The sequence below is a fragment of the Pleurodeles waltl genome, chromosome 3_1, assembly GCF_031143425.1.
Source record: "Pleurodeles waltl isolate 20211129_DDA chromosome 3_1, aPleWal1.hap1.20221129, whole genome shotgun sequence".
Lineage (NCBI taxonomy): Eukaryota > Metazoa > Chordata > Amphibia > Caudata > Salamandridae > Pleurodeles > Pleurodeles waltl.
Window position 1 is genome coordinate 1,881,154,067 of NC_090440.1, and position 25,402 is coordinate 1,881,179,468.

The window sequence follows — 25,402 nt, forward strand, 5'->3', positions numbered from 1 at the left end:
CAAAGTAGTTACCACACATCTAATCTTGATTTGTCCAGTAACTTCTGTGACTAGTCAAGTAGGCATTGGTGGGGACCGGCATATGTACATTTCAGGGCACTGGAAGCTAGAATGCAATCATGAAAAGGGGGTGGCGGCAAATCAATATTCTTAAGTCTTTACCCATATCTGCTTGAAATTCACTTGTAAGCGAGCCAGAACAATATAACTTTAACGCTTTTCTTGAAAAGAATGGATTTTTATTTTGCCGTTAGATTACGGTTTACGGTTTAGTGCATTCCATGACCTGCGGCTCTGTAGTTCCTTCCTGGGTGTGCTACAGTCCTTCAGACCTACATACCTGTTTCAGATTGGACTTGACAAGTAGATATCTAGATTCATTAACATTTTTAATTTCATTTAAGAATTTAACTGGTTATGTATTTTCAGGCAACATACCTGATTAAGTTTTATGTACAGTTTTTCCTAGTCACAATGTGTTATATTGTGAAAATCAAAGAGGTGTATAGTGTGTCTCAAGCAGAACAGATTATCAGAATAGAAAGGTCTGAGTTTGCATATTGAAAACATTTAATTAGTTGGTTTACATTTGGATTCCAAATAAGCTATTCAGCTGAGTGAGCTACTGTTCTACAAAAGAAGCACCCCAGCCCGATTCCTCAGTGAACACTCACATTGTGAGACACACTCTGAAGTACAAACGGGAGCATTAAGACTATGTGGCCCCTGCACACTTTTCTATTATTAATACTTCATGCACTAGCACTGCTTGAATGGCCTGTGAGTTCAAGTGGGACATTAAGATACACAGTTGGGTATGCCCAACACAAATTGGTCAAATCTCTTTGTCCTGTGACATGGTGCACTCAGCAAACAGGTTCTCAGTAAATCTAGTTTGAGTTTGCAAAAATCACCAATGAGGTAGCCTCTGTATTGTGTCCCATAAGTGGAGTTTGAGTCTGAGGGTACCATGTATCATTTCAGTGGCCCCATTCCACAGTCAGGTCACAGACTGCTGGAGCAGAGTGACACAACATACCCTGATTTTCATGGTATAGATCTTCTTCATGAAAGATCTTGATTGAGGAGAACTTAAGATCAACTGTAGGAATGGGTGCTTTCCCAGCACAGACAGGTCCAGGGAATCCCATGCACAGAATTTCCTGGGCCTCATGGCCTAGATCTTCAGGGGGTATTGTGCCCATTTACTCATAACATGAGAGTCCCCCTGGCAATCTGTTAAAAAAAATGACTACATCAACCACATGGGGACTATCAAGCATCCTTAAAAGTCTAGAAATCCCCACTTAGCACTTTTAAAGAGTGGGCAATGAGAGTGCCAGTAAGTGTTCCTTTCCTTTGAACAGCACTGAGCTGCACAATTGCATACTGTCACAGCACATATAACTCTGTAGTACTATGCCTTTCACCTTGTGCCTTGGGTTGATATTTTTCCGAAGAGGGGGGTATCCCCTGACTTTCAACAGAGTGGGTGGTCCCATAGGTATCATTAACCCTAAAATGGCAAAAACTAGGACATACTTGCAGTTTTCGTCAACTATTGAATGATTACATTATTATCATGTACTGTTCTTCCTAGGGACGATGCTACAATGGAGAATGCAAGACAAGAGACAACCAGTGCCGGTATATCTGGGGATCAAGTAAGTTTTATCATAGCATTTAGTTTTGTTATTTATGCTAAGTCAGGTTCTTACTTTAAAATGAGCTAGTGGTGTATACAATTTTAAATAGAAGCCCACTGTTGCCCATAGTGTCAAGAATCAAGCTGAATTATGGACAAATCTCCGTATTTCCTCACAGAGCAGTGACTCAAGTAGGGCTGAAGAAGAGCTATCAAGTTGGCCACCGAGGGGGGCTTTAGATGCAGTGGCCCCCCAGTCATCCCTGGCTTAAGGCCATGCACAACAGAACAGTTGGTGTCCTGCAAGGCACTGAGCAAAAGCCATGGCCTCTGCCAAAGCCCTGTGGGCTACCCTCTACTGGGCATGGGGTAACGTTGGGTTAGCAGTCTACAGGGTGGTAGGTGCAAGCCTTTTCGTCTATTCTGCAGCTGCACAAGGTCAAAGGACATGAGCAGCGGGGGATTGGCTGCACTTGGCAGGGCAAGCCTTTCATCTATTCTGCAGCTGCACAAGGTCAAAGGACATGAGCAGTGGGAGATTGGCTGCCCATGGCAGAGCCCGCAACACCTGCAATCAGAAGACGAGTTGGCTGAGCATGATAGTGCTAATGACCTCACATATTGCACCGCTCATGACAGCTTAAATTACATCTCTTATGACATCTCACATGACATCATTGAATACATCCCTAGTGACATCACTTAAAACATCATCCAACCTACTGCTCCTCAATTTACTCTACAAATGGCTACATCAATTAAAAAAACAAAGTAGGTAGTATAGGGCCACAAACATATACAACAAAGATTGACTGTTTGTTCTTGTGTGTACATGTGTATGTGTTCAAAATAAAAACAGCGCTGAAGACAAGTCTGATTTAGTATGGCAAAACTTATATGCTGCACACTTAAGCTACAGGTGAAGTGTTAAGTGCAAGCGGTACTTCATTTAAACAAAATAAAGACTGAGCACAACTAGTGTGAGTGGAACACAAATGTTTCAAATGGGTTGTGGCTTTACTTCAAGGCCTTTTGCAAAATAAATGCAAAAAACGCAATCTTCTCCTTACAATTCATTATTCCCATGCATACTCTTGTGCACATACTGACATTTCAGAGTTTCCATGTAGTGCAATCAACAATTGCTAAATAAACTGGGAGTTTCTAAAGTGTAAATATTTATTTGCATACATTCAATGACAATTCTGAAGCATTATACATTGTAGGATGTATAATGTATAGTTGACTCACATATAGTTTGTTCAACTGCACTATGATTTTAAGAGTTGTTCAAATGGTGTACACCATTCAGAAAATTTCAGTAATATGTGAAGGGTATTTAACAAACTACTCAGGGTTATGGATATGACTTGATTGTACCTGTCTTATCATTGGTTCGTATATAGATGTGAAGCCATCGATTTAAAATTCTGTGTCAGATGAGATATTTATTTAACTGGCACATTTCATAAGGTAAATAATGGCCAAACACTTTTTGAATGGTATTCAAGGTTTAATAAGTTGGTATTCACATTCATTTTTATAGAGCTATTATGTTTCTTACACACCGGAATATCACTAACAACAGATCATGTTATCTTCTAAATGTGGGTGATTTTACATATATGCTGCATGTTCTGCATATTGCAAAGGTATATGCCCATTAGCACCACAGAGGTGGTAGACAATTATGAGTAAGTGTAGTTTGCTGAGTACCTTCCAGTTAGAAAAGTGTGTAGCAAACAGTGGCATTCATTATATAATGTCATCAGATGTCATAGAAAAGTGTGTAGCAAACAGTTGCATTCATTATATAATGTCATCAGATGTCATTTGAGATGTCATCAGAGATGTCAATGATGTTATTTAACATGCCATAAGATAAATAATATGTGAGATCATCAGTAGTGCATTGTGGGGATGCAAGTTATAGTTACCTCAGTAAACTATATAAGTAGAATGTTGTGTTATTTCAACACCTAACTATAATGTCAACTTTACTCTGTGTATATATATATATATATATATATATATATATATATATATATATATATATATATATATATATATATATATATATATATATACATGCAATCACCAAATGGAAACATGGCACTCAAGGAGATTCCATACTTATATTTAATAATCACCAGAGTATACAAAAACCATCACCAACGCCTTTCGCACTACAAAGTCTTGATCATGGTTATATATATAGGTCATGCATCTATAATGTTAGAAGGTAAGATCTAGCATAAATGACAGCCACTGTGTAAAACCCAGAAACACAGTTATTAAAAGTTGTGTGGTCTTTATTCCTCCCTGTAATTACTAGGTGTATTAAAATGTGCAATCTATTACATTTTTAGAAGTTGTCAGCTCAAACTGAGTGAACCTAATGGGGGAAAACCCTTGGTTATTACTGTGACTTGTGAATTTCCAATATATTATTTTTGAAAAGTATCTTATTAATTACAAATGATAAATTCCACACATAAGGGTATTAGATTTTGTAAGGAGCAATACATATAAAAATGCCTATTCCAGGCACCTATAATCAGGGCCCATGAAGGAAGAGCAAGTCTAGAACTAGAAACTATATAGAGTAAAATAGATAAAGAAGAAAGAGAAGACCTAGAGAGTGGAGCATGCAGTACACTTAGTCCAATCCTAAGAGTCTAGCTGAAAACATATATCTCCAGAAAGTTAAACCAAATAACCTTTGGCTTCTCATATTATTTTGTACTCTGTAGGAGGCCTTCTCTAGGCTTGCCAAAGCCCCATATACCAAAGCCATTTTTCTATCATAGATTTTCTAATGGATATCCAGTAACAGCCCACAGTAGCTACATTATCTCATCTTCTGTCATGTTTAGGAATCTTCTTGAGCATCCTAAAATAGCTAAATGCATCTAAGGTAACATGATTATCACAATTCTTTCCATTATTTCGTCCACTTACTGGCAGAACATGTAGACTTTAGACCAAACCAAAACAAATGCTTAGAATACCTTCATCCCACTTCCATTTCCAACAAAAATACTTGCGTCTAGCAGACTTAACTTGTGGATTCTTTTGGATGTTCAAGATACAGGCTATTCATAGTGCCCTTTTGAAAATCTTGGTCCTCAAAGCTTCCCTACTGTAGCTTTCCAAAACTATATATTGTTACTTGGGGCTCTTATTTCACTCCCACTCGGCCACCCGACGCACACGGCACGGAGACATCATTTTGTCTGAGGCTTATCATGGCCTGATCTTCTTCATTACTTCGCCAGTCTATACTTTTCTACTACATTGGGATGACCATACGCCTCCCATGGAACACATACCCACTACACCGACTCGTGTAAGCCTTGACAAAGTCTAGAAGATGAAACATGTGTCGGCTGTTCGTGTTGGATTTTGTGCTTTACATGTGGTCTTTGATCTGAATATTGACCACACTGGCGTATACATCAATAAACGTCTGGCTGATACTTATTTCTTGGACTCCTATCTTCATTGACTGACCACTTGGATCTACGACTTGAATTTTGTTGGTGTGCCCTGGCTTGTTGCTTATATATCTGATATCCTCACTGACTACCCTGTAGTCAGTGGTTCTGGACACCTGTGGTGGGAGGTGCCTGGCTGGGTTTGGCACCCACTGGACTTCTACTCTGTTATTTCTCATGATTGATTGTATGGACATTAATCTGTATCTTTTGTTGATGTGTGAGCACTGTGGCATTGCCACCCTTGCTTTTCATTATACCTTATGTAGTTTGGATAACTGGCATAAACTAATGAAAATATCAATTGCTGAGGGAGGCATGGGAAAATCTTGTAGCACAACAGCAGGTTCCTTCCTGTGGATTTAACAAGTTACCAGTGGGGAGAGCTACAAGATGTCATTGTAGAACACTTCATTCAAATTCTGCACATACTGTCATCTTCAAAGTATTACATAAGATAAAAAAATTATTAAACTTTGCCTCACAACCTTTTCCCTAGAAACTTGGCTTGATCACCCTTGAATGATCATGTTCCACTAGTGGAGTTATTCTCATGAATGTGTAAGCTGTGAGAAATAACTCATCATAAGTTGACATTACTTCTTTGCAAAATAGCTTGTTTTTTTTTATTAATCTTTTTTTCCCATCTTGGATCCTAAATTGATAATTTAAATCTAAAAGGACCTTGAACGATATATCTAATCAAGGCAACAATATTCTGTGTCAACCCTTAAACATGGTGTAGTATGCATAGGAATGTAGAACTCTTGAGAGTGGATTGGAATCTGGTGATGTCATGGCTGAGGTGAGACAGAGAGAGCTTGGTGAGGAGAGGCTGACAGTTGGATCTTGGCTGGATGGGACCTCCTATATATTGGAATAAAGCTTCCTCGTGACTACATGCCGTTGTACATCTTTATTTCATCTGGAAGAACATCTTGATTCATTACACTGGCGACGGAGGATGGGATGCGTTTCTTTTAGCCTTCTACATCATCTAAACGGCTGGTTACATGGAGGTCTCAGCAAGGGATTTTGATTCAGAACTCAAGGAGTACTAACGGGAGAAGGTGACTTTTGTTTTTATTGTTCTCTTGTTTTTCATTTTGTCCTTTGAACGCTTATTTGTTGAGAGGAAGGACCGTGCGCGTTGACTCCCAGCGTGCGTTGTTTTTTTTCTTTCTTTCTTAACTAAACAGCTGAGCGCGCGCCGGCTCCACGCGAGCGCTTCGTTTGATCTAATCAGCTTGCCTGTGTACGCGTTTCTATAGAAACCGTACAGCGGCGGAGCTTTGGACCTGCACATGAGCTTAACAACGACTGTAACGCACAAGCACTGCACGCCAGTTTCTTCATGCTATAAATATATATAAACATTTGTATCATAGCCCTAATCCTACGGAGTTATCTGGATCGGATCAGCTCATATTACATATAAAGCAACCAATCAGCTACACTGCAGCTTAAACGCACACACTTCCGCGTCAGCTGTTTCAAGCTCACCAATAGTTTGGCCAATGTATAATGCAGCTATTAAAAGATTTAAAAAAAAGGAGACCATTTTTTTTTTTCTACCAAGCACAAAGATACGTTTAAAATAACTATTATAACGAACTATTTAAGACCTTAAAATTAAGGATTCAGAGACAGGAGTTTGTGAGTTGGAACACACAATTATGCAGAATGTCACTGCACCCTCGTTTTTCTTGGCTTTGCCAGGAGAACCGCCTATAAAATGGCAAAAGTGGAAAAAAGTTTTTGAGAGGTACGCAAAAGTGTGTGGTGCATCACTTAGCGTTGAAAGGAAAACTGCATTATTGTTACATTGTTTAGGATCAGAAGGTCAGGAAGTTTTTGATAATCTTCCAGACATATTTGACGAGAACCTAAATGAATATGAGACGTGCATAGAAAAGTTGGATAGACATTATCTTCCAAAGGTTAGCACCATACTCGAGAGATACCACTTTGGCAGGAGAAACCAGGAAGAGTGTGAAACCGTAGAGAGCTATATTACAGCCCTTAGGAAACTGGCATCATCGTGCAAATTTGGGCCACTTTTGGATGAGAGAATCAGGGATCAGTTTATGCTGGGCTGCAACATTGAGAAGGTCAGAGAGGAAATTTGGCAATAGGATGATCCGACACTAGATGAGGTTGTAATACTGGCAAAGAAAATTGAACATTCCCTCAAATGTGTCGAGGCAATTAAGAAAGAGGAGAACAAATGTGACTCTGTGCATCTCATCAAAAGTCATGGAGACAAACATGAAATCTCTCTGAAACAAAATTATAGAAAGGAACAGAAAAACTTTCAAGGGAAATGTTTTAGTTGCGGTAAGCAGGGCAACATGGCGAATGATAGAAATTGCCCTGCCATTAAAGTAACATGCAATTTGTGCAAAAAGAAAGGTCATTTTGCCAGTGTTTGCAGAACCAAAAGTAGGAAAGGAGGTATCTATGAAGTTAATGATGATTCAAACAACATGGATGGAGATGATTTTGAGTGTGGCCAAATTATTCTCCAAGTCGGCAATGGGAGGCGAGGGCCCATTGATGAAATTCTGGTAGATGGTGAAAGAACAAAGGTTCTTTTTGACTCTGGAGCGAAGATTACCATCATATCAAAAGAGTTCTATTTCGAAAAACTCTTAAACAAAGTTAAGTTATACAAACCTGATATCACTCCTCGTGCGTATGGTGGAAAACCTATCAAACTGTATGGTTACTTTAGAGGTTTACTGGAATTCAAACACAAGTTGATCAATGCACAGATCTATGTTTCAAAAGAAGGAGACAGTATCCTGAGTTGGTTTCATCAGAAAGATCTTGGAGTGATACTTGATCCTAATAGTGATCCTCCTGTGAAGATCAAAGATCAAGATGAGATAAACGAAATTAAGGAACATGATGAATCTGTTGTCCAGGAAATTAAAAAAGACAATGACTTTGTGGAGAAACTAAAATTGAAGGTTCCTTTCGTGTTTCAAAACAAATTAGGGTGTCTTCGGAACTAATCTCATCATATACACCTCAAGGAGGGAGCTAAGCCGGTGTGTAGTAAAGTTCGTGGTGTACCTGTGGCCTTGCGAGAAGAAATGAAGGTAGAACTGGAGAGACTTCAGAAAGAAGGAATTATTGAAGAAGTTGAAGGAACTGAAGGGTTGGCACCAGTCGTTGCAGCCAGGAAGGCGAATGGCAGTCTACGTTTGTGTGTGGACTTGAGAGAACTGAATAAAAATGTGATTGTGGACAGATATCCCCTACCAAACATTTCAGATATGTTAATGTTATTGCAAGGAGCGAAGGTTTTCTCCACCATAGACTTAACATCAGCATATCATCAAATCAGACTAACTGAAGAATCTAAAAATCTTACTGCCTTTGTAACTCCATTTGGAACATTCAGATACACAAGATTGCCATTCGGGCTGATTTCTGCAGCGTCAGTCTTTCAAAGAATGTTGGAAAGGGTTTTGAAGGGATTTGAAGGTGTAAGAATATATCAAGATGATGTTTTAGTTTTTGGGAAAGATGATGCTGAACATGAAGAGAGGGTATGTAGAGTTTTGATGAGGCTGGGAGAGTGTGGTCTAACCATAAAAATGGAGAAGTGCAAATTCCAGAGGGACTCCATTGAATACTTAGGTCACATGGTCACAGGAGAAGGCATATCACCGAAGAGAGCACTAGTAGACACCATTAAGAATTTGCAATCTCCTTCAAATAAGGAAGAACTGATGAAGTTTATTGGAATGGCTGAGTATTATGGGAAGTTTATTAAGAATTTTGCGAATTTTTGTGTTAATATGAGGAGGTTGTTACGAAAAGGTGTGGAATTTGTGTGGTGTAATAATTGTGAAAGAGAATTCAGAGACATCAAAGAGAAGTTAATTTGTGCTCCTAAGCTAAAAAATGTCAACCCTAATCTTCCTTCAGTTCTGATTACTGACGCCAGTGCGAAAGGTCTTGGGGCTGTGCTTCAACAAGGTAATCATAAGTGTGAGGAAGTGGTTTTATTTCTGTCACGAGCTTTGAAAAATGCTGAGCTGAATTACTCTGTTATAGAGAAAGAAGCTTTGGCAGTGCATTGGGCAGTGAAGAAACTAAAAAAGTTATTGTGGGGCAGCAAATTTGAAGTCAGGTCAGATCATAAACCACTTTGTGAGATATATAAGAGGAAAGGGGTTGATGCGATATCAAACAGGATCACAAAGTGGGTGATATCGTTACAGGATTTTGATTTTGAAGTAAAATACATTCCTGGAGTACAGAACATGGTCGCTGACACATTATCAAGGTTGGTACAGTCTACAGGTAATAGTCAGGAAAGAGAAGGGAGTGATGATGATTCAGACGGTGAAGCGGTATGTGAAATAGGAGGCAGTAGTTTTGATAACGATGTGGTCACAGAAGAGAGATGGAGGAGAGAATGCGCTTTGGATAATACAGTAATAGAAGTGCTTTCTTTGCTAGAGAAAGATTGGTGGAACAAAAATAATGGGAGTGCAGAGACACAGAAGTTTTGGCATGTAAAGGGGGATTTATCGAATAGAGACGGCCTACTGTTTAGGGGCACAAGGTTAGTTCCTCCTACCACGCTTAGACAGGAGCTTATTTCTCTTGCCCACTCGGGTCATCAGGGAATTTCTAAAACCAAAGGGCGTTTGCGAATGACATATTGGTGGCCAGGAATGGATAGGCAGGTGGAGAGGACCATTAGGGAGTGTTTGCAATGTGTGTTGAGTGAGAAAACAGTCAAACCTAGAGTTCAACCCATGGAGATTAGGGAACGCCTCGCTCAACCCTGGGAAGAAGTTGAATTAGACATTCTGGGACCCATTCGTGGAGGGCGTGTGGACGTATATCTCCTGGTGCTGGTAGATGTTTTTTCAAGGTGGCCGGAGATCAAGTTTACCAGAGGTATTGAGACGAGGCATATAATTGAGTTTCTGAAGGAAGTGTTTGGGAGAGAAGGGTTTCCAAAATCCATCCTCACCGATAATGGTGTGCAGTTGGTGTCTAGGGAAATGGAACGGTTTTTAGCAGACTGTGCCATACGACACAAGAAATGTGCACTTTACCATCCAGAAACCAATGGCATGGTAGAGCGTTTCAACAGAGTTTTGAAAGAAACAATTGTGTTGGCCAAAGACAATGGTATGGATTGGAAAAAAGAAGTAATTAAAAGGATTGAGGCATACAGGGTTTCCCTGCACTCCACCACGGGAAAAACACCTTTTGAATTATTTAGAGCCAGACACCCAAATACCTTAGTAGCTCCCAGTTGGGTGAACGATGTGGAGTCAAGATCAGGAATGATTGTGTCAGATGACAGCTGGAGAGAGTGTGAACGAAAGAAAGTAGAAGCTAGGAAGAGATATTTCGACTCAAAAAAATCAGCACGAGTAACCAAAGTTAAAGTAGGAGATTGGGTACTTATTCGTGGCCCGGTCAACAAAGGCAGAAGTACACATAAATCCAAGCCTGTAAAAGTAGTGAAGTTATTTAAGAATGCCGTAAGAACAGAAGATTCAAAGATGTGGAATCTCAATCGAGTGGTGGTTCTCAAATGTAATATGTTCAATTAGTTTTTTTTGGCTCTTTAATTTTAATTTGCTCTCTTAATGTATTTTATTGTTTAATTTTTGTTTGTTGTTGTTTGTAAAAGGGGGGAGGTGTGTAGTATGCATAGGAATGTAGAACTCTTGAGAGTGGATTGGAATCTGGTGATGTCATGGCTGAGGTGAGACAGAGAGAGCTTGGTGAGGAGAGGCTGACAGTTGGATCTTGGCTGGATGGGACCTCCTATATATTGGAATAAAGCTTCCTCGTGACTACATGCTGTTGTACATCTTTATTTCATCTGGAAGAACATCTTGATTCATTACACATGGCTCATTACTTAAGGCACACATGTTTATCTCCTTTCACTGGGAGCAGCTTTCTCAGAGGGATATAAAACGAAGGATGGTATATTTGCCACGTTTGTGTCAGAGTATCCCATCCACCTCCAAGCTATAAATAAGGCTATAACTTTCTTGTAATTCACAAAATGTATTCAATGAATTAGTAGTCTAGCAATTGGGATGTCTTTCCTCACAACTCCTACACCCAATCTTCACCCCAAAAAATAGCTTATAAATAGTTTTGACCCATTAACATGTGCATTCCAATTAAAAGAGAAGAATAGTCTTCCAATGCATTAATATGATTCTTGGGGTGACCTGAATATCAGTGCTCTATAGTAGTTTTAATATTAAGGAGCATCATTCCAAGTCCCATGGGAAACTCATTTTGGGTGCCACTGGGAATTTGACGCGAATCAGGATTCTGAAATTTGCAGCAATTACCACACATCTGCAATTTTCCCCGGGCCATGTTACCGATAAAACCTGGCTTGGTCGCCCCACTCACTGCTGCCGCTCCTGCCTGCCTTTGCCGCCTCCTGCCTGCAGATTCCTTCGCTCGCTGCTCCTGGGATTTCCCGCCGCTGCCTCCCTGCGGCCCCGCCCCCCTGTGATTCCATTCGCCAGACCGCTCCCGCCACCCAGCTGCTCCTCCCTCCCGGCTCCTTACTTAAGGGGACCACAGAGTGTGACCGCTCAGCCCTCCACAGGGCTTGGTCGCCCCACTCACTGCTGCCGCTCCTGCCTGCCTTTGCCGCCTCCTGCCTGCAGATTCCTTAGCTCGCTGCTCCTGGAATTTCCCGCCGCTGCCTCCCTGCGGCCCCGCCCCCCTGTGATTCCATTCGCCGGACCGCTCCCGACACCCAGCTGCTCCTCCCTCCCGGCTCCTTACTTAAGGGGACCGTAGGGGACCACAGAGTGTGACCGCTCAGCCCTCCACAGGGCTTGGTCGCCCCACTCACTGCTGCCGCTCCTGCCTGCCTTTGCCGCCTCCTGCCTGCAGATTCCTTCGCTCGCTGCTCCTGGGATTTCCCGCCGCTGCCTCCCTGCGGCCCGCCCCCCGTGATTCCATTCGCCGGACCGCTCCCGCCACCCAGCTGCTCCTCCCTCCCGGCTCCTTACTTAAGGGGACCGTAGGGGACCACAGAGTGTGACCGCTCAGCCCTCCACAGGGCTTGGTCGCCCCACTCACTGCTGCCGCTCCTGCCTGCCTTTGCCGCCTCCTGCCTGCAGATTCCTTCGCTCGCTGCTCCTGGGATTTCCCGCCGCTGCCTCCCTGCGGCCCCGCCCCCCTGTGATTCCATTCGCCGGACCGCTCCCGCCACCCAGCTGCTCCTCCCTCCCGGCTCCTTACTTAAGGGGACCGTAGGGGACCACAGAGTGTGACCGCTCAGCCCTCCACAGGGCTTGGTCGCCCCACTCACTGCTGCCGCTCCTGCCTGCCTTTGCCGCCTCCTGCCTGCAGATTCCTTCGCTCGCTGCTCCTGGGATTTCCCGCCGCTGCCTCCCTGCGGCCCCGCCCCGTGATTCCATTCGCCGGACCGCTCCCGCCACCCAGCTGCTCCTCCCTCCCGGCTCCTTACTTATGACGCCCCCAGAGCGACCGCGCAGCGGACGCGCGCAGCGGGAGCACCGACTGAGCGCCGAAGGTGCGCCACAGGTAAGCCCGTCTGCGCCCGTCCGTGCCTGGACCGCGCCCAGCGCCAGACCCCCTGGTCCTCGCCCTCGCCAGCACACCCTGCACAGCTACGATGCCAGAACCCTCCACGCACTCAACGCCGGCCGAAACACCGCCTGCTACCGAGCCACCCCGAGACGCACCCACGGACCCTTCACCTGCCTGACCTGCCGCTTCACCAGCCTACGACCCAACACTGCACCTACTAAACCGAGCCCCAGCAACAAACACCTGATGTGCATCCTGCTCAACACCCGCTCCGTTCACAGGCATGCCGTCGAACTCTGGAACCTCCTCGACTCGACAGCACCAGACATCGCCTTCCTGACGGAAACCTGGATGAACGCCTCCTCAGCACCCGACGTCGCCATCGCCGTCCCAGAAGGCTACAAAATCACCAGGAGGGACCGCGTCAACCAGACAGGAGGAGGCATCGCCATCATCCACAAGAACACCATCCGCATCACGACCAACTCCGATGACACCTTCACCTCCGCCGAACACCTCCACTTCCAGATACACACCAACCCCAAGACCACGCTCAGAGGCACCCTCATCTACAGACCACCGGGACCACGCACACAGTTCAGCGAAGACATCACAGACTTCGTCAGCCCCCACGCCATCAATTCCACCGACTACATCCTCCTGGGGGACCTCAACTTCCACCTGGAGGACGACAAGGACCGCAACACCACTGCTCTACTGGCCAACCTGGCCAACCTCGGACTCAAGCAACTGGTAACCACCCCTACCCACCACGCCGGCCACACGCTTGACCCAGTCTTCTCATCCAGCAAATATGTCACCTTCAGCCACTCCACCAATCTCCAGTGGACTGACCACAGCTGCGTCCACTTCAGCTTCAGTAAAACGACGACCCACCACCACCCTCAACAAACCCCCCGCAGGAGCTGGAACAAGATCACTGGCGACCAGCTCACCACCTTCCTCAGCCAGAACCCCCCCACCAGCTCAACGGACCCCAACGAAGCCGCCAACAACCTCACACAGTGGATCACCAACTGCGCAGATGCCCTCGCACCACTGAAGAAGAACCCCCCCAGCAGACGCAGCAGCAAGAAAGCCTCCTGGTTCACCGACGAGCTCATCACCTCCAAGAAGAACTGCCGCTCCCTGGAGAACACCTGGCGCACCAACCAGACCACAGACAACATGACGGCCCTCAAACACGCCACCCGCAAACACCACCAACTGATCCGCGCCACAAAGAAGACTGCCTTCAAGGAACGACTGGACAACAACACCCACAACAGCAAGGAACTCTTCAGCATCGTCAAAGAGCTCTCCAACCCCGACGCCGGAAACAATGACATCACTCCCTCGCAAGACCTCTGCGACTCCCTCGCAGCCTTCTTCCACGACAAGATCGCCAACATTCACAACAGCTTCGGCCCACCAACCACAAACCCCACCACCGAACCGATGCCCCCCACCGCCACCCTCCGCACCTGGACCCCAGTCAGCACTGAAGACACAACACGCACAATGAACACCATCCACTCCGGATCCCCTACGGACCCCTGCCCACACCACATCTTCAACACGGCCGACCACATCATCGCACCCCACCTCCGTGACATCGTCAACGCCTCCTTCAACACCGCCACCTTCCCGGAGTGCTGGAAACACGCCGAGATCAGTGCCCTGCTGAAGAAACCAACTGCAGACCCCTCCGACCTCAAGAACTACCGCCCCATCTCGCTCCTCCCGTTTCCTGCCAAAGTCATCGAGAAGACCGTCAACAGACAGCTAGCTGCCTTCCTCGAGACCAACGGATCCCTCGGCCACTCGCAATCCGGCTTCCGAGCCAACCACAGCACGGAGACCGCCCTCATCGCAGCCACAGACGACATCAGATCCCTAATGGACAATGGGGAAACTGCGGCCCTCATCCTCCTGGACCTCTCCGCAGCGTTCGACACTGTCTGCCACCGCACCCTGGTACAGCGCCTGAACAACACCGGCATCCAGGAGAAGGCCCTGGAGTGGATCACCTCATTCCTCGCCGGAAGAACCCAGAGAGTCCGCCTCCCCCCGTTCCGGTCAGCGGCCACCGAAGTCATCTGCGGAGTTCCACAAGGGTCATCGCTCAGCCCCACCCTCTTCAACGTCTATATGAGCCCCCTCGCAACCATCGCACGTCAACACAACCTCAAGATCATCACCTACGCCGACGACACCCAGCTGATCCTCTCCCTCACCAGCGACCCGGACGCTGCCAGAGCCAGCCTACACGAAGGGATGAAAGACGTCGCCGAATGGATGAAGAACAGCCGCCTGAAACTGAACTCAGACAAGACGGAGGTCCTCATCCTGGGATCATCACCATCCGCCTGGGACGACTCCTGGTGGCCCCCCGCCCTGGGAGCCACCCCCAAGCCAACGGACCACGCTCGCCACCTAGGCTTCATCCTGGACTCCTCCCTCTCGATGACCAGACAAGTCAACGCCGTCTCATCTTCATGCTTCAACACCCTGCGCATGCTTCGAAAGATCTTCCGGTGGATCCCCACCGAGACCAGGAAGACGGTCACCCAGGCCCTCGTCACCAGTCGGCTGGACTACGGGAACGCCCTCTACGCCGGCACCGCCGCCAAACTCCAGAAGAAACTCCAACGGATCCAGAACGCCTCAGCACGACTCATCCTGGACATCCCCCGACACAGCCACATCTCCGAACACCTGAGAGACCTGCACTGGCTCCCCGTCAACAAAAGAATCACGTTCTGACTCCTCACCCATGCACACAAGGCCCTCCACGACCTGGGCCCCAAGTTCCTCAACAGCCGCCTGACCTTCCACAAGCCCACCCGCCAGCTCCGCTCCGCCAGCCTCCCTCTCGCCACCATCCCCCGCATCCGCAGAGCCACCGCCGGAGGAAGATCCTTCTCCTACCTGGCAGCCAAGACATGGAACTCCCTCCCCATCCACCTCCGGACAACGCAAGACCATCTCGCCTTCAGGAAGCAACTCAAGACCTGGCTGTTCGAGCAGTAGCGTTCCCCCCCCCCAGCGCCTTGAGACCCTCCGGGTGAACAGTGCGCTATACAAATGCCTTTGATTGATTGATTGATTGGCAAAATTTGTCAGATGCAAAAACAGTAGGTCACAAAGAGACAAACATGCAGTAACTGGATGGACAAACTCCGACGTGGAAACTCAGAATGGGTTTGAAATCTCATATCAGTAAATATTGCACCTTTAGTAAGCAAAGGCATTGTTCTCAATGTTGTAGAAGTTCAGCCATCTAAGTGCTGCCGTAGGAGCAATACAGCTATGCTCACTGACTGACTCTTGCAATGGGGGCTATGGTAGCTCCATAAGCAGAGGATGTCACTTGCTTTTTTGGGGTATTGAAGGTGGTTGCTGCGGTGCCTGGATGTGCCCTTAATGTCATTGATAGTACATCAGTCACTCAAAGTCTTCTGCAATGACAGGACTTGGCCAACCTGCTTGCCTCAACAAAACTATGTACAGCTGAGCCCAGGAGCAAGAGTGTAGAGCTGAGCGCACCTCCCTTTCCACACTCCTATCCACCGAGGAGGATATGCTGTTCGGAGCTCGGTTTTGCATCCTTCATGGAGAGATCAATAACCAAAAACACTGGAGTGGTCACCTCTTCTGTCAGCCTGACAAAATGGGCATTTCAAATATTTGAGTACAAAGCAAGAACTAATGTTTTCTAGAAAGTCTGAGAGAGCATAGTGAGGTAAAATGTAATATTCTGGCCTGAATTACATAACTGGCTGACTTTCCGAGCTTGACACATTTACTAATGCTGACGATGAAGCGAGGGGTATCTTAAAGCTGTGCACTGCATGGGTATGTGCTTTACTGAATTCTGTTTCATCAGTGGCATCACATTCTGTCTTTGAAAGGGAGATTTTAATCAGGAGGGTGTCTTATGGTCGACCAAATATCAAATCGGTTTGTGGATTTTTGAAGTGAAGTCACTGTTTCTCCAATTAACATAATTAAATTGATTTGTGACTGAAACTAAAATACATCAACGTTTGACAATGTTTTATGTTAGTTTGCCATACAATTCAATAGGAAACACACAGAATATATTTTCTTACTGTTTTATCAAAGTACATGCAAAGACAGTTGTCTGCGATGGCCTTTTTGAATGTATTTGATGAATGTTTTAACAAAATACATTCAAAGGCGGTGGCCAGGCCAACCTACATTGGCTAACTTTGAACGTATTTTGTATGTATTTTATCAAAGCATCAATCAATTACAGTGAACAATACCCACATAGCATGTGCGGCGTCATTTTCCACTATCATCAATAGGAGAAACTACATTTCAGTATGGCAACATTCTGCTGTAATGCAAGTGAACGTGTTTAAATAGATTTCATCCAGTGAAAGATTATTAAACATTTGTTGAGTCTTATATAATGTGAGTAGAACATCCAAATTAATTTACAAAAACATATCAATCATTGATGTTTCGGGACTCTATGTGCTTCTGAGTCCCCTTCAACAACCTTTCCAAGACTTCAGAGAGATTGTAGTCTCAATATGTACGATGTCTATGTTTTTACAATTTGGTGCAAGTGCCCTTCATGTCAAATTGCCATCCACTTTGTATCAGGCAATTTAGTTATTTCTGTTCTCAAGGTTAGCACAATGTACCAGAATCAGTTACAAGCAGCCTTTATTGCTGCTCTTTCCCTCATTTTCATTCAAATTCACAGGTGAGCGTTCTCTATCAGTGACTTCCAGACATGCCAACAATTGATAATGCCAAGAGGAACTTGTATTCATTGACATTAAAATAAAAAGGACAATAAGATTAAATAATATTATATGTGGTCTGATGAGCTTGTGAGGGTGTCCACGTTATCCATCCTCATTTGCCCATGGCATTATTGTATAATTGGATAGTGGTTCATTTGTGAAGAAATTTATTGGGCCAGATTTAATAAAAGTGGCACTGCATCCAATGCAGCACCATTTTTCTTGCGCCCCTTAGTGCCACCCTAACACCACCATGTGTGCACTGTATTTAACAGATGATGGACGGAATGCTGAACAATGCAAACATTCAACCCCAGGCACAAAGATCTGGGTTTGATCCACATTTCTTTGCTCACTACGCCACCCCAGTTTGGACCCAGCCATAAGCAAATCAGTCTTGACCTTGTTCCCCACGCGAACAGTCCAGCCCAAACTGCCAAGCCAGGTCCAGGACCAGAAACAAGAATCATGGGACCGGTTTCAGGGTATCACCCTTCATCAGCTAGGCTAGCTTGAGTCCAGTAGCAGTGAGCAAGGGACCTACATCTGGGCATACCCTTCCCACTTGGGGGTGACAAATGCCAAAAGAACAGATGATGCATAGAATGCTGAACAATGCAAACATTCACCCCAGTCACAAATGTTGACGCTAATTCTGCAAAGCACATTGAGGCCCATTATGAATATTAGTCTGCCTCCTTTAAATGCCTGCTCTGTGCAGGCGTTAAAAATGCTGCAAAAAATGGCGCACAGAAATCTTTTCGATTTCTTTGTGCCATTGTTTCAAACCTCCTAGTGGGGGAGCGCCCTCCTTGCATACATTATGCCTGATACAGGCATAACGTGGTGCAAGGAGTTACAAAGTAACGCAATGCATGCATTGCACCACTTTGTAAATCTGGCGTGGCAATTTTGGCCTCGTTGGCCCACATTAGCGTAAACAAAATGATGATAATGTGGCGCAAGGAGGCGCTAGTGGCTCTTAAATCAAAGCCATTGTTTGTGACCATTTTCAAAGGGTGCCTTTGAAACTTTTTAAACATAATAATCGTTTGAATACATTTCTGTTATAGTTCTTCTGCATGTCATGTGGTTATGTTATATTGATAATAACAATCAATAATCTGTCCCTATATGTAAACATTTATTTAAACACATTCAGTCGTATTAAGTCAGAAGGCTGCCCTATTGATATGTTGGATGTTCTCCTCTACTGATGATAGCGGATTCTAATTGACATCATAACATATGCTTAAGTTGAGCGTGGAGCATGCGAGCGTGTTCACGGGCTGTCATCATGAAATAGTTCGAATTTTAAGATGGCTACTCTCTAATAGCCGACAGCCAGCTCTCAAAACTTTAGGATCAACGAAGACAAGCAGCTGCTGGTGGGAATATGAAGGAGGTGTTAATGAAGAAAGGCGTTTGCGGTTGCTGGGGGAGCAGTGACAACGTACAGGGAGAAAATAGTTCCTCACATGCACTGCAATGCAAAGTTTAAGGTCAGCAGTTGAATGATGCATCATGCATTCCAAGCACTGTGAAAATGTAATACTTTGGGGCAGCACAAACAAAAGAATAGGTAGGAAAGCCTTTGAACCAAAGAGAAGGGAACTGCATGAAGCCACCCAATCATATGTAATGCGCTAACATTTAATGTATGCGTAAGCCCACTTTATGCATACATTTAATGTATTCGAACAATAGATCTCCAACAAACAGCTAAAGCTGCTTATTGCCGAGACCTAAAATGTTGTGTAAGCATAGATGTGCTAAAACACGTCATGTTAATGGTATGTACATGAGCTTCCACTGACGTATGTCCTATTTAGAACTCCTGGACAGACTTTCAAAAGTTTTCAATGGGGCTACCAGGGTTTATGAATTTCGCCCATGAAGAAAAGGAAACACCAGAGAGCAGACGTCTATAACTAATTCTACCTTTAGTTTAGAAGACTGTAGATGAAGTAGTTTATTTGTGTGATCCCACATATCACTAACCACAGTATGTCAAATGAAGACTAATTCAACGTGAAAAGATGAATGCATCAATCTGGTGTGAAAGACGCCTAGTGACAGAAATAGATTACATGTACCCTTTAGGCTCGTGACTAAATTTGAGGCTTCACTTTTGAGTCGGTTACAAATTTATCTGAAGCTGGATGAAGCCAGATATCGTACCTCTAGACAACATAACACCAGCAGCCCCCTTGACAACTTATACGTTTAGATGTGGTAACCCACTCTTAATGGACAATTAGAAATAATAATAAAACCAGTTTAAAATCCCTGTATTTCAAATCGAAATATATAACCAATTTTACTCATCAACAAAAGCTCGTGGGTTTATTTGCTGACTTCAGTGTTTCAAAGGCATATTTAATGCAAAAAAACTTTAAACGGGATTAGCACAAAGTCAACAGAATCCACTTTTAAACTGTGTGTTGCAGTGCGATGAAAATAGCATCAAATACATTTTAGAGCGAGGAGCAGAAATGTAATGGGGTGATGGGGTAATGCAGCCCTCTTGGAGAGACAATAGGAATCTCTCATGTATGCTCCCAGTTACATGTGTACCAGGGCTTCCATTGCACGGCTTTTACAGTGCCTGAGGAGGGTGACGATCACATGATGGAGAGCATTTTGTCCTGGTCTCCTGACTCTCTTGTTCAGTGTAAGATTGAAATAGGCAGATGCTCTCCCCACTCTAGGAAGGTCAGCAAAAATGATGCCTGCCTAACGGCACAGGGCTCCAGGGCCATGCCCTGGATCGCAGTTGTGTGCAGGATTTAGCATAGAGTTGTAGTGGGTGCAGTTCTTGCCCCAAGGTTCTGATTCTGTGCTTTTATGTGTCAAGAGGCAGCATCAAGAGGCCTCTGCCCTTGTTTGCTCAAATTACTGAGCAGATTGCAATACTGGTCCCCGCTTTCCTGCCTGGGTCCCAGTTGCTGTGTGTTTTGTGCACCATGATGTGCTGATCTCCTGAGTCCGATCACAGTAGACTCATAAGATAAGAGGCTAGTGGGGACCCTCGGAGGTATATGATTGTTTCATTTTTGCTTACTGGGACCACTGCGGACCTCAGTGAGGACTGGTTGTGTCTGTGATGTCCTGGATGTGTGAACTGGGATATTGGTGACTGGTATTTGTTACTTTTGTTGGTAACCCTTGTTGACCCAACGTGAACACTGACCCACCAGCAAATGCCTTAGTTCTGCAGCCTCTGTAAGTTGGCAAGGGGCCCTCCACCATACTACATATTTATTTCAGCTGTTTATTCTCCTTCCATCTACTTCACATCTTCTCTGTACCTCCTGTTCTTTCCGCAGTTCTGACCAACTGCCACTTTGATCTCCACTAACTTTTAAGGCAAAACTAAAGATGTCTCCCTCAAAATCGAAACAGCAGTGTAATGGATCTGTTGCAGGCCTGTTAGATCTTGCCAGGGCTGATGATGACACCCTCTTATTTAGGGGAATCCCCACAGATAAGTCAGATAAGGTGGTCTGAAATTATGGTCAAAGCAAAGTGCCTAAAGATGCGAGGAGCCTAGAACCTGTCACCAGCACTTCAACTGTAGCACAAACTACCTCTTCCAGGATCCTTTTCTTCCACGTGAGCATTGTGGTAAGGAGGTATGGCCCATTTGGTTCAAGCTATTTAGTGCTGAGTGCTGTCCCGCAGAGCGTAGCCTAAAACTTGTTACCGGCACTTCAACAGCAGCTGGGAATACCTCTGCCAGGATCCTTTTTTCCACCTGACGCTTCAAGGATCGCAGGCAAGTCTAATTTGCTTCATGCTATTTAGTGCTGAGTGTGGCCTGCAGTGTGGGACTCACACAGGATGCGCCCTTGTCACCAGCACTTCAACTGCAGCGGGGACTTCCTTCCCCAAAATCCTTTCATCTACCGAATGGCTCAAGGAAAGGAGGCGGGGCTCATTTCCTTCATGCTTTTTAGTGCTGAGTGCGGCCCGCAACGTAGGACTAGTGCAGGATGCACTTCGGCGAAGACTGGGCCAAGGGCTTGCCCATCTTTACCCAGAGGAGGCTGGAATGGGTCACCCCCTTGGCTTGTTCTCAGGAGTTCTAAGAAACACAGTTCTTGTCTTCTTCTTTCTATTTTCGGTGTTCCTGTAATATTTTCAGGTTTGACCTTTAACTGTTTACCTATGCCGAAGTTATGATTGACTGAGATTTGGGGACCCCCATCAAGACTTTTTCAAGATTATTGAGGTGTTGGGCCAACAGTCTACAGATATTATTGAAAATTATTTAACAACTCTTGGGTTTTGTTTTGTCATCTCAGCAGCAACAGCCTCCTTTTGTTTGTTAGTCAAGGAGAAGAGGAAAGCCGCTGTTGGTCCCAGAGCTATAAAAAAATAAGACCACATTTGCTGAGTACACTGCTACTAATTTTGTGGTTGATGAAACTGACACTCTAATTGAAGTAGTGGAGTCTATATTGTGCACCAGTGAGAGACCCCATGGTCATTCTTCAAAACAAGCTGAACTATCTAAGTTACTTAAGAAAAAGGCTGAAGATCCTCATAGCCAGTTAAGATAGCCTCCTGTTTATTCCGCATTGCTGTTGTGTTGATCCTGACTGTCCTTCCTCCAGAGAAAATCTCGGCCAGGGCTTTAATGCTGTGTGCACATTAGATTGTCCCCTTTGTTGCAGGATGATGTTTGCTTCAATAGGAAGCTATCTGAGTACTCTTTGAGGCAGACATGTTGTGTGGAGATGTAAACTATGCTTACTACCCAAGATTGTTTGATATTAAAATTTAATTAAATTGTTGCTTTGATTGCATCACTGAATAGCGAAGTTGAAGCATTGAAACATATAGGCCCTCATTACGACCCTGGCGGACGATGATAAAGTGGCGGTAATACCACCAACAGACTGGCGGTAAGTACTGCCAAATTATGACCATAATGGTGATATTTCCAAAAGACAGCCAATGTACACACCAACCGCCAAGGTGGAAACAACAGTCACCACGGCGGTAGCCGCCTACACCCAGACGGAAGACAAAGTACCGCCTACCATATTTTGACCCTTCAATCCACCACCTTTTCCGGGGCGGTACCAATGCTCTCAAAAGCCTTGCGGAAACAGAGCACAAAAGTCAAAGGACTCACCATTGGAGACACAGGGAAGAACCACGCCGACATGGATCCAGAACTGCAAGTTTTGCCGATGATCTTCTACGTCATGCTGCACCTGGAACACCAACACCGGCGAAGACGACGATGGTGAGTACAGACTCCTAGCACACAAGGGAGGGTGGGAGGAAAACAAGAGTGAGACGCACACGCACAAAACAAACCCCACACACACCATACACACAACCAGCAGCACAAGAAAATCAATTTGTTCCTGATAATTGGCAAAATAATGCAAGGACAACAGGAATTGACTAAAGTGACTGTAATAAGATCAACTTCAAAATTAATAAGTCGATGTGGCAATGCAACAGATATGTATAAATGTACAAAAAAGGGACACTGCCAAATCCATAGTTCACAGGGCCCACATGGCCACAGGGCAAAGTCCAAGGGCCCACTTGATTCCTGCCCCAATACGGAGAGAACACTGCAGGGGCATCAGTTGGCAAATAGGCAGGCACCTCAGAGGGATAGGGGGGCACCTCAGCCGGATGTGGAAACAAGACCACTGGTTCTGGAGGGGGCAACATGCCCTGTGCTTGGTCCTGGGGAGTGCAAGGCCACAGTCTCTCGAGTGGGTGAATACCCCACTGGTTCTGGAGGGGGCAACATGACCTGTGCTCAGGGCAATTTCCCCAGACTTTGTGAGTGCAGGGACACCATTACACGTGTGCACTACATATAGGTCAATACCAATATGTAGCTTCACAATGGTAACTCCGAATATGGCCATGTAACATGTCTAAGATCATGGAATTGTCCCACCATGCCAAATCTGGTTTTGGGGTGCCAATCCCATGCATCCCCGGGGCTCCACCATGGGCACCGGGTAATGCTAAACTAGCCCTCTGGGGTTTTCACTGCAGCTACCGCTGCTGCCAACCCACAGACAGGCTTCTGCCCTCCTGGGATCTGGGCAGCCCAGTCGCAGGAAGGCAGAACAAAGAGTTTCCTCTGAGAGAGGGTGTTACACCCTCCCCCAGCCTCTGGAGATGCTTTGAAGGGCACAGATGGTGCCCTCCTTGCATAAGCCAGTCTCCACCGGTTCAGGGATCCCCCAGCCCCTGCTCTGGTGTGAAACTGGACAAAGGAAAGGGGAGTGACCACTCCCCTGTCCATCACCACCCCAGGGGTGGTGCCCAGAGCTCCTCAAGTGTGTCTCAGACCTCTGCCATCTTGAATGCAGAGGTGTTAGGGCACAATGGAGGCCTCTGAGTGGCCAGTGCCAGCAGGTGACGTCAGAGACCTCTCCTGATAGGTGCTTACCTGGCTAGGGGGCCAATCCTCCTCTGAGGGCTATTTAGGGTCACTCCTGTGGGTTTCTCTTCAGATTTCGAATGTAAGAGCTCACCAGAGTTCCTCTGCATCACTCTCTTCGACTTCTGCAAAGGATCGACCGCTGACTGCTCCAGGACGCTTGCAAAACCGCAACAAAGTAGCAAAATGACTGCCAGCAACATTGTAGCGCCTAATCCTGCTGGCTTTCTCGACTGTATCCTGGTGGTGCATGCTCAGAGGGCTGTCTGCCTTCTCCCTGCACTGCAAGCCAAGAAGAAATCTCCTGTGGGTCGACGGAATCTTCCCCCTGCTAACGTAGGCACCAAACTTCTGCTTCACCAGTCCTCTGGTTCCCCTCTCATCTTGACGAGCGTGGTCCCTGGAACACAGGAGCTAGATCCAAGTGACCCCGACAGTCCAGTGGTCCTTCTGTCCAAATTTGGTGGAGGTAAGTCCTTGCCTCCCCACGTGAGACAGTAATCCTGTATACGGAGTGAACTGCAGCTGCTAGAGCTTCTGTGCACTTTTGCCAAGAATCCTTCGTGCACAGCATAGCCCAGGTCCCCAGCTCTCCGTCCTGCATTACTCAACTCGCTGAGTTGACCACCGACTTCATGGGACCCTCCTTTGTAGTGTTGAGATGACAGCCAGGCTCAGATTTCTTGAACACCTGTTCAAGTGCTTCTGCGGGTGCTGCCTGCTTCTGCATGGGCTCTCTATGCTGCTGAGTGCCCCTCTGTCTCTTCCTCCATGGGGCAACCTCCTGGTCCTTCCCGGGCCCAGGCAGCACCCATTTTCTTCAACTGCAACCTTTGCTGCTAGCAAGGCTTGTTTGCGGTCTTTCTCCATGGAAACAACTCTGCATCCTCCAGCACGCCGTGGGACATCTTCTGTGCAAAGGAGAAGTTCCTGGCATCTTCTGTAGTTGCAGAATCTTCAGCTTCCTCCACCCGGAGGCAGCCCTTTTGCACCTTCTTCCGGGGTTTAGTGGGCTCCTGCTCCCCCGGACACTTGGGTGACTCTTGGACTTGGTCCCCTTCCTTTACAGGTACAGGAATCCATCTTCAGTGCTTTGCAGTCAGTTGTTGTCTTTGCAGAATCTCCTATCACGACTTTAGTGTGTTTCTGGGGAAGTAGGGTAACTTTACTCCTACTTTTCAGGGTCTTGGGGTGGGGTATCTTGGACACCCTTAGTGTTTTCTTACACTCCCAACGACCTGGGGTCCATTCGTGGTTCGCAGTCCACTTTTAGACTTTATGGTTTGTGTTGCCCCTAGGCCTATTGCATCCTATTGTATTCTACAGTGTTTGCACTACTTTTCTAATGGTTTACTTACCTGATTTTGGTTTGTGTTTATATATTATGTGTATTTTACTTACCTCCTAAGGGAGTATATACTCTGAGATATTTCTGACACATTGTCACTAAAATAAAGTACCTTTATTTTTAGTA

General features: G+C 45.6%; 1 protein-coding gene across 1 annotated transcript in view; it reads left to right on the forward strand.

Annotated features, from left to right (window-relative positions):
* The window catches only part of ADAM23 (ADAM metallopeptidase domain 23), an 842,294-nt gene that overhangs the window by 648,739 nt on the left and 168,153 nt on the right, over nucleotides 1-25,402 (forward strand). The window contains exon 20 of the mRNA XM_069225976.1: nucleotides 1,601-1,664. Within this exon, the coding sequence (XP_069082077.1) occupies nucleotides 1,601-1,664 (64 nt within the window). The remainder of the gene's footprint in view (nucleotides 1-1,600; nucleotides 1,665-25,402) is intronic.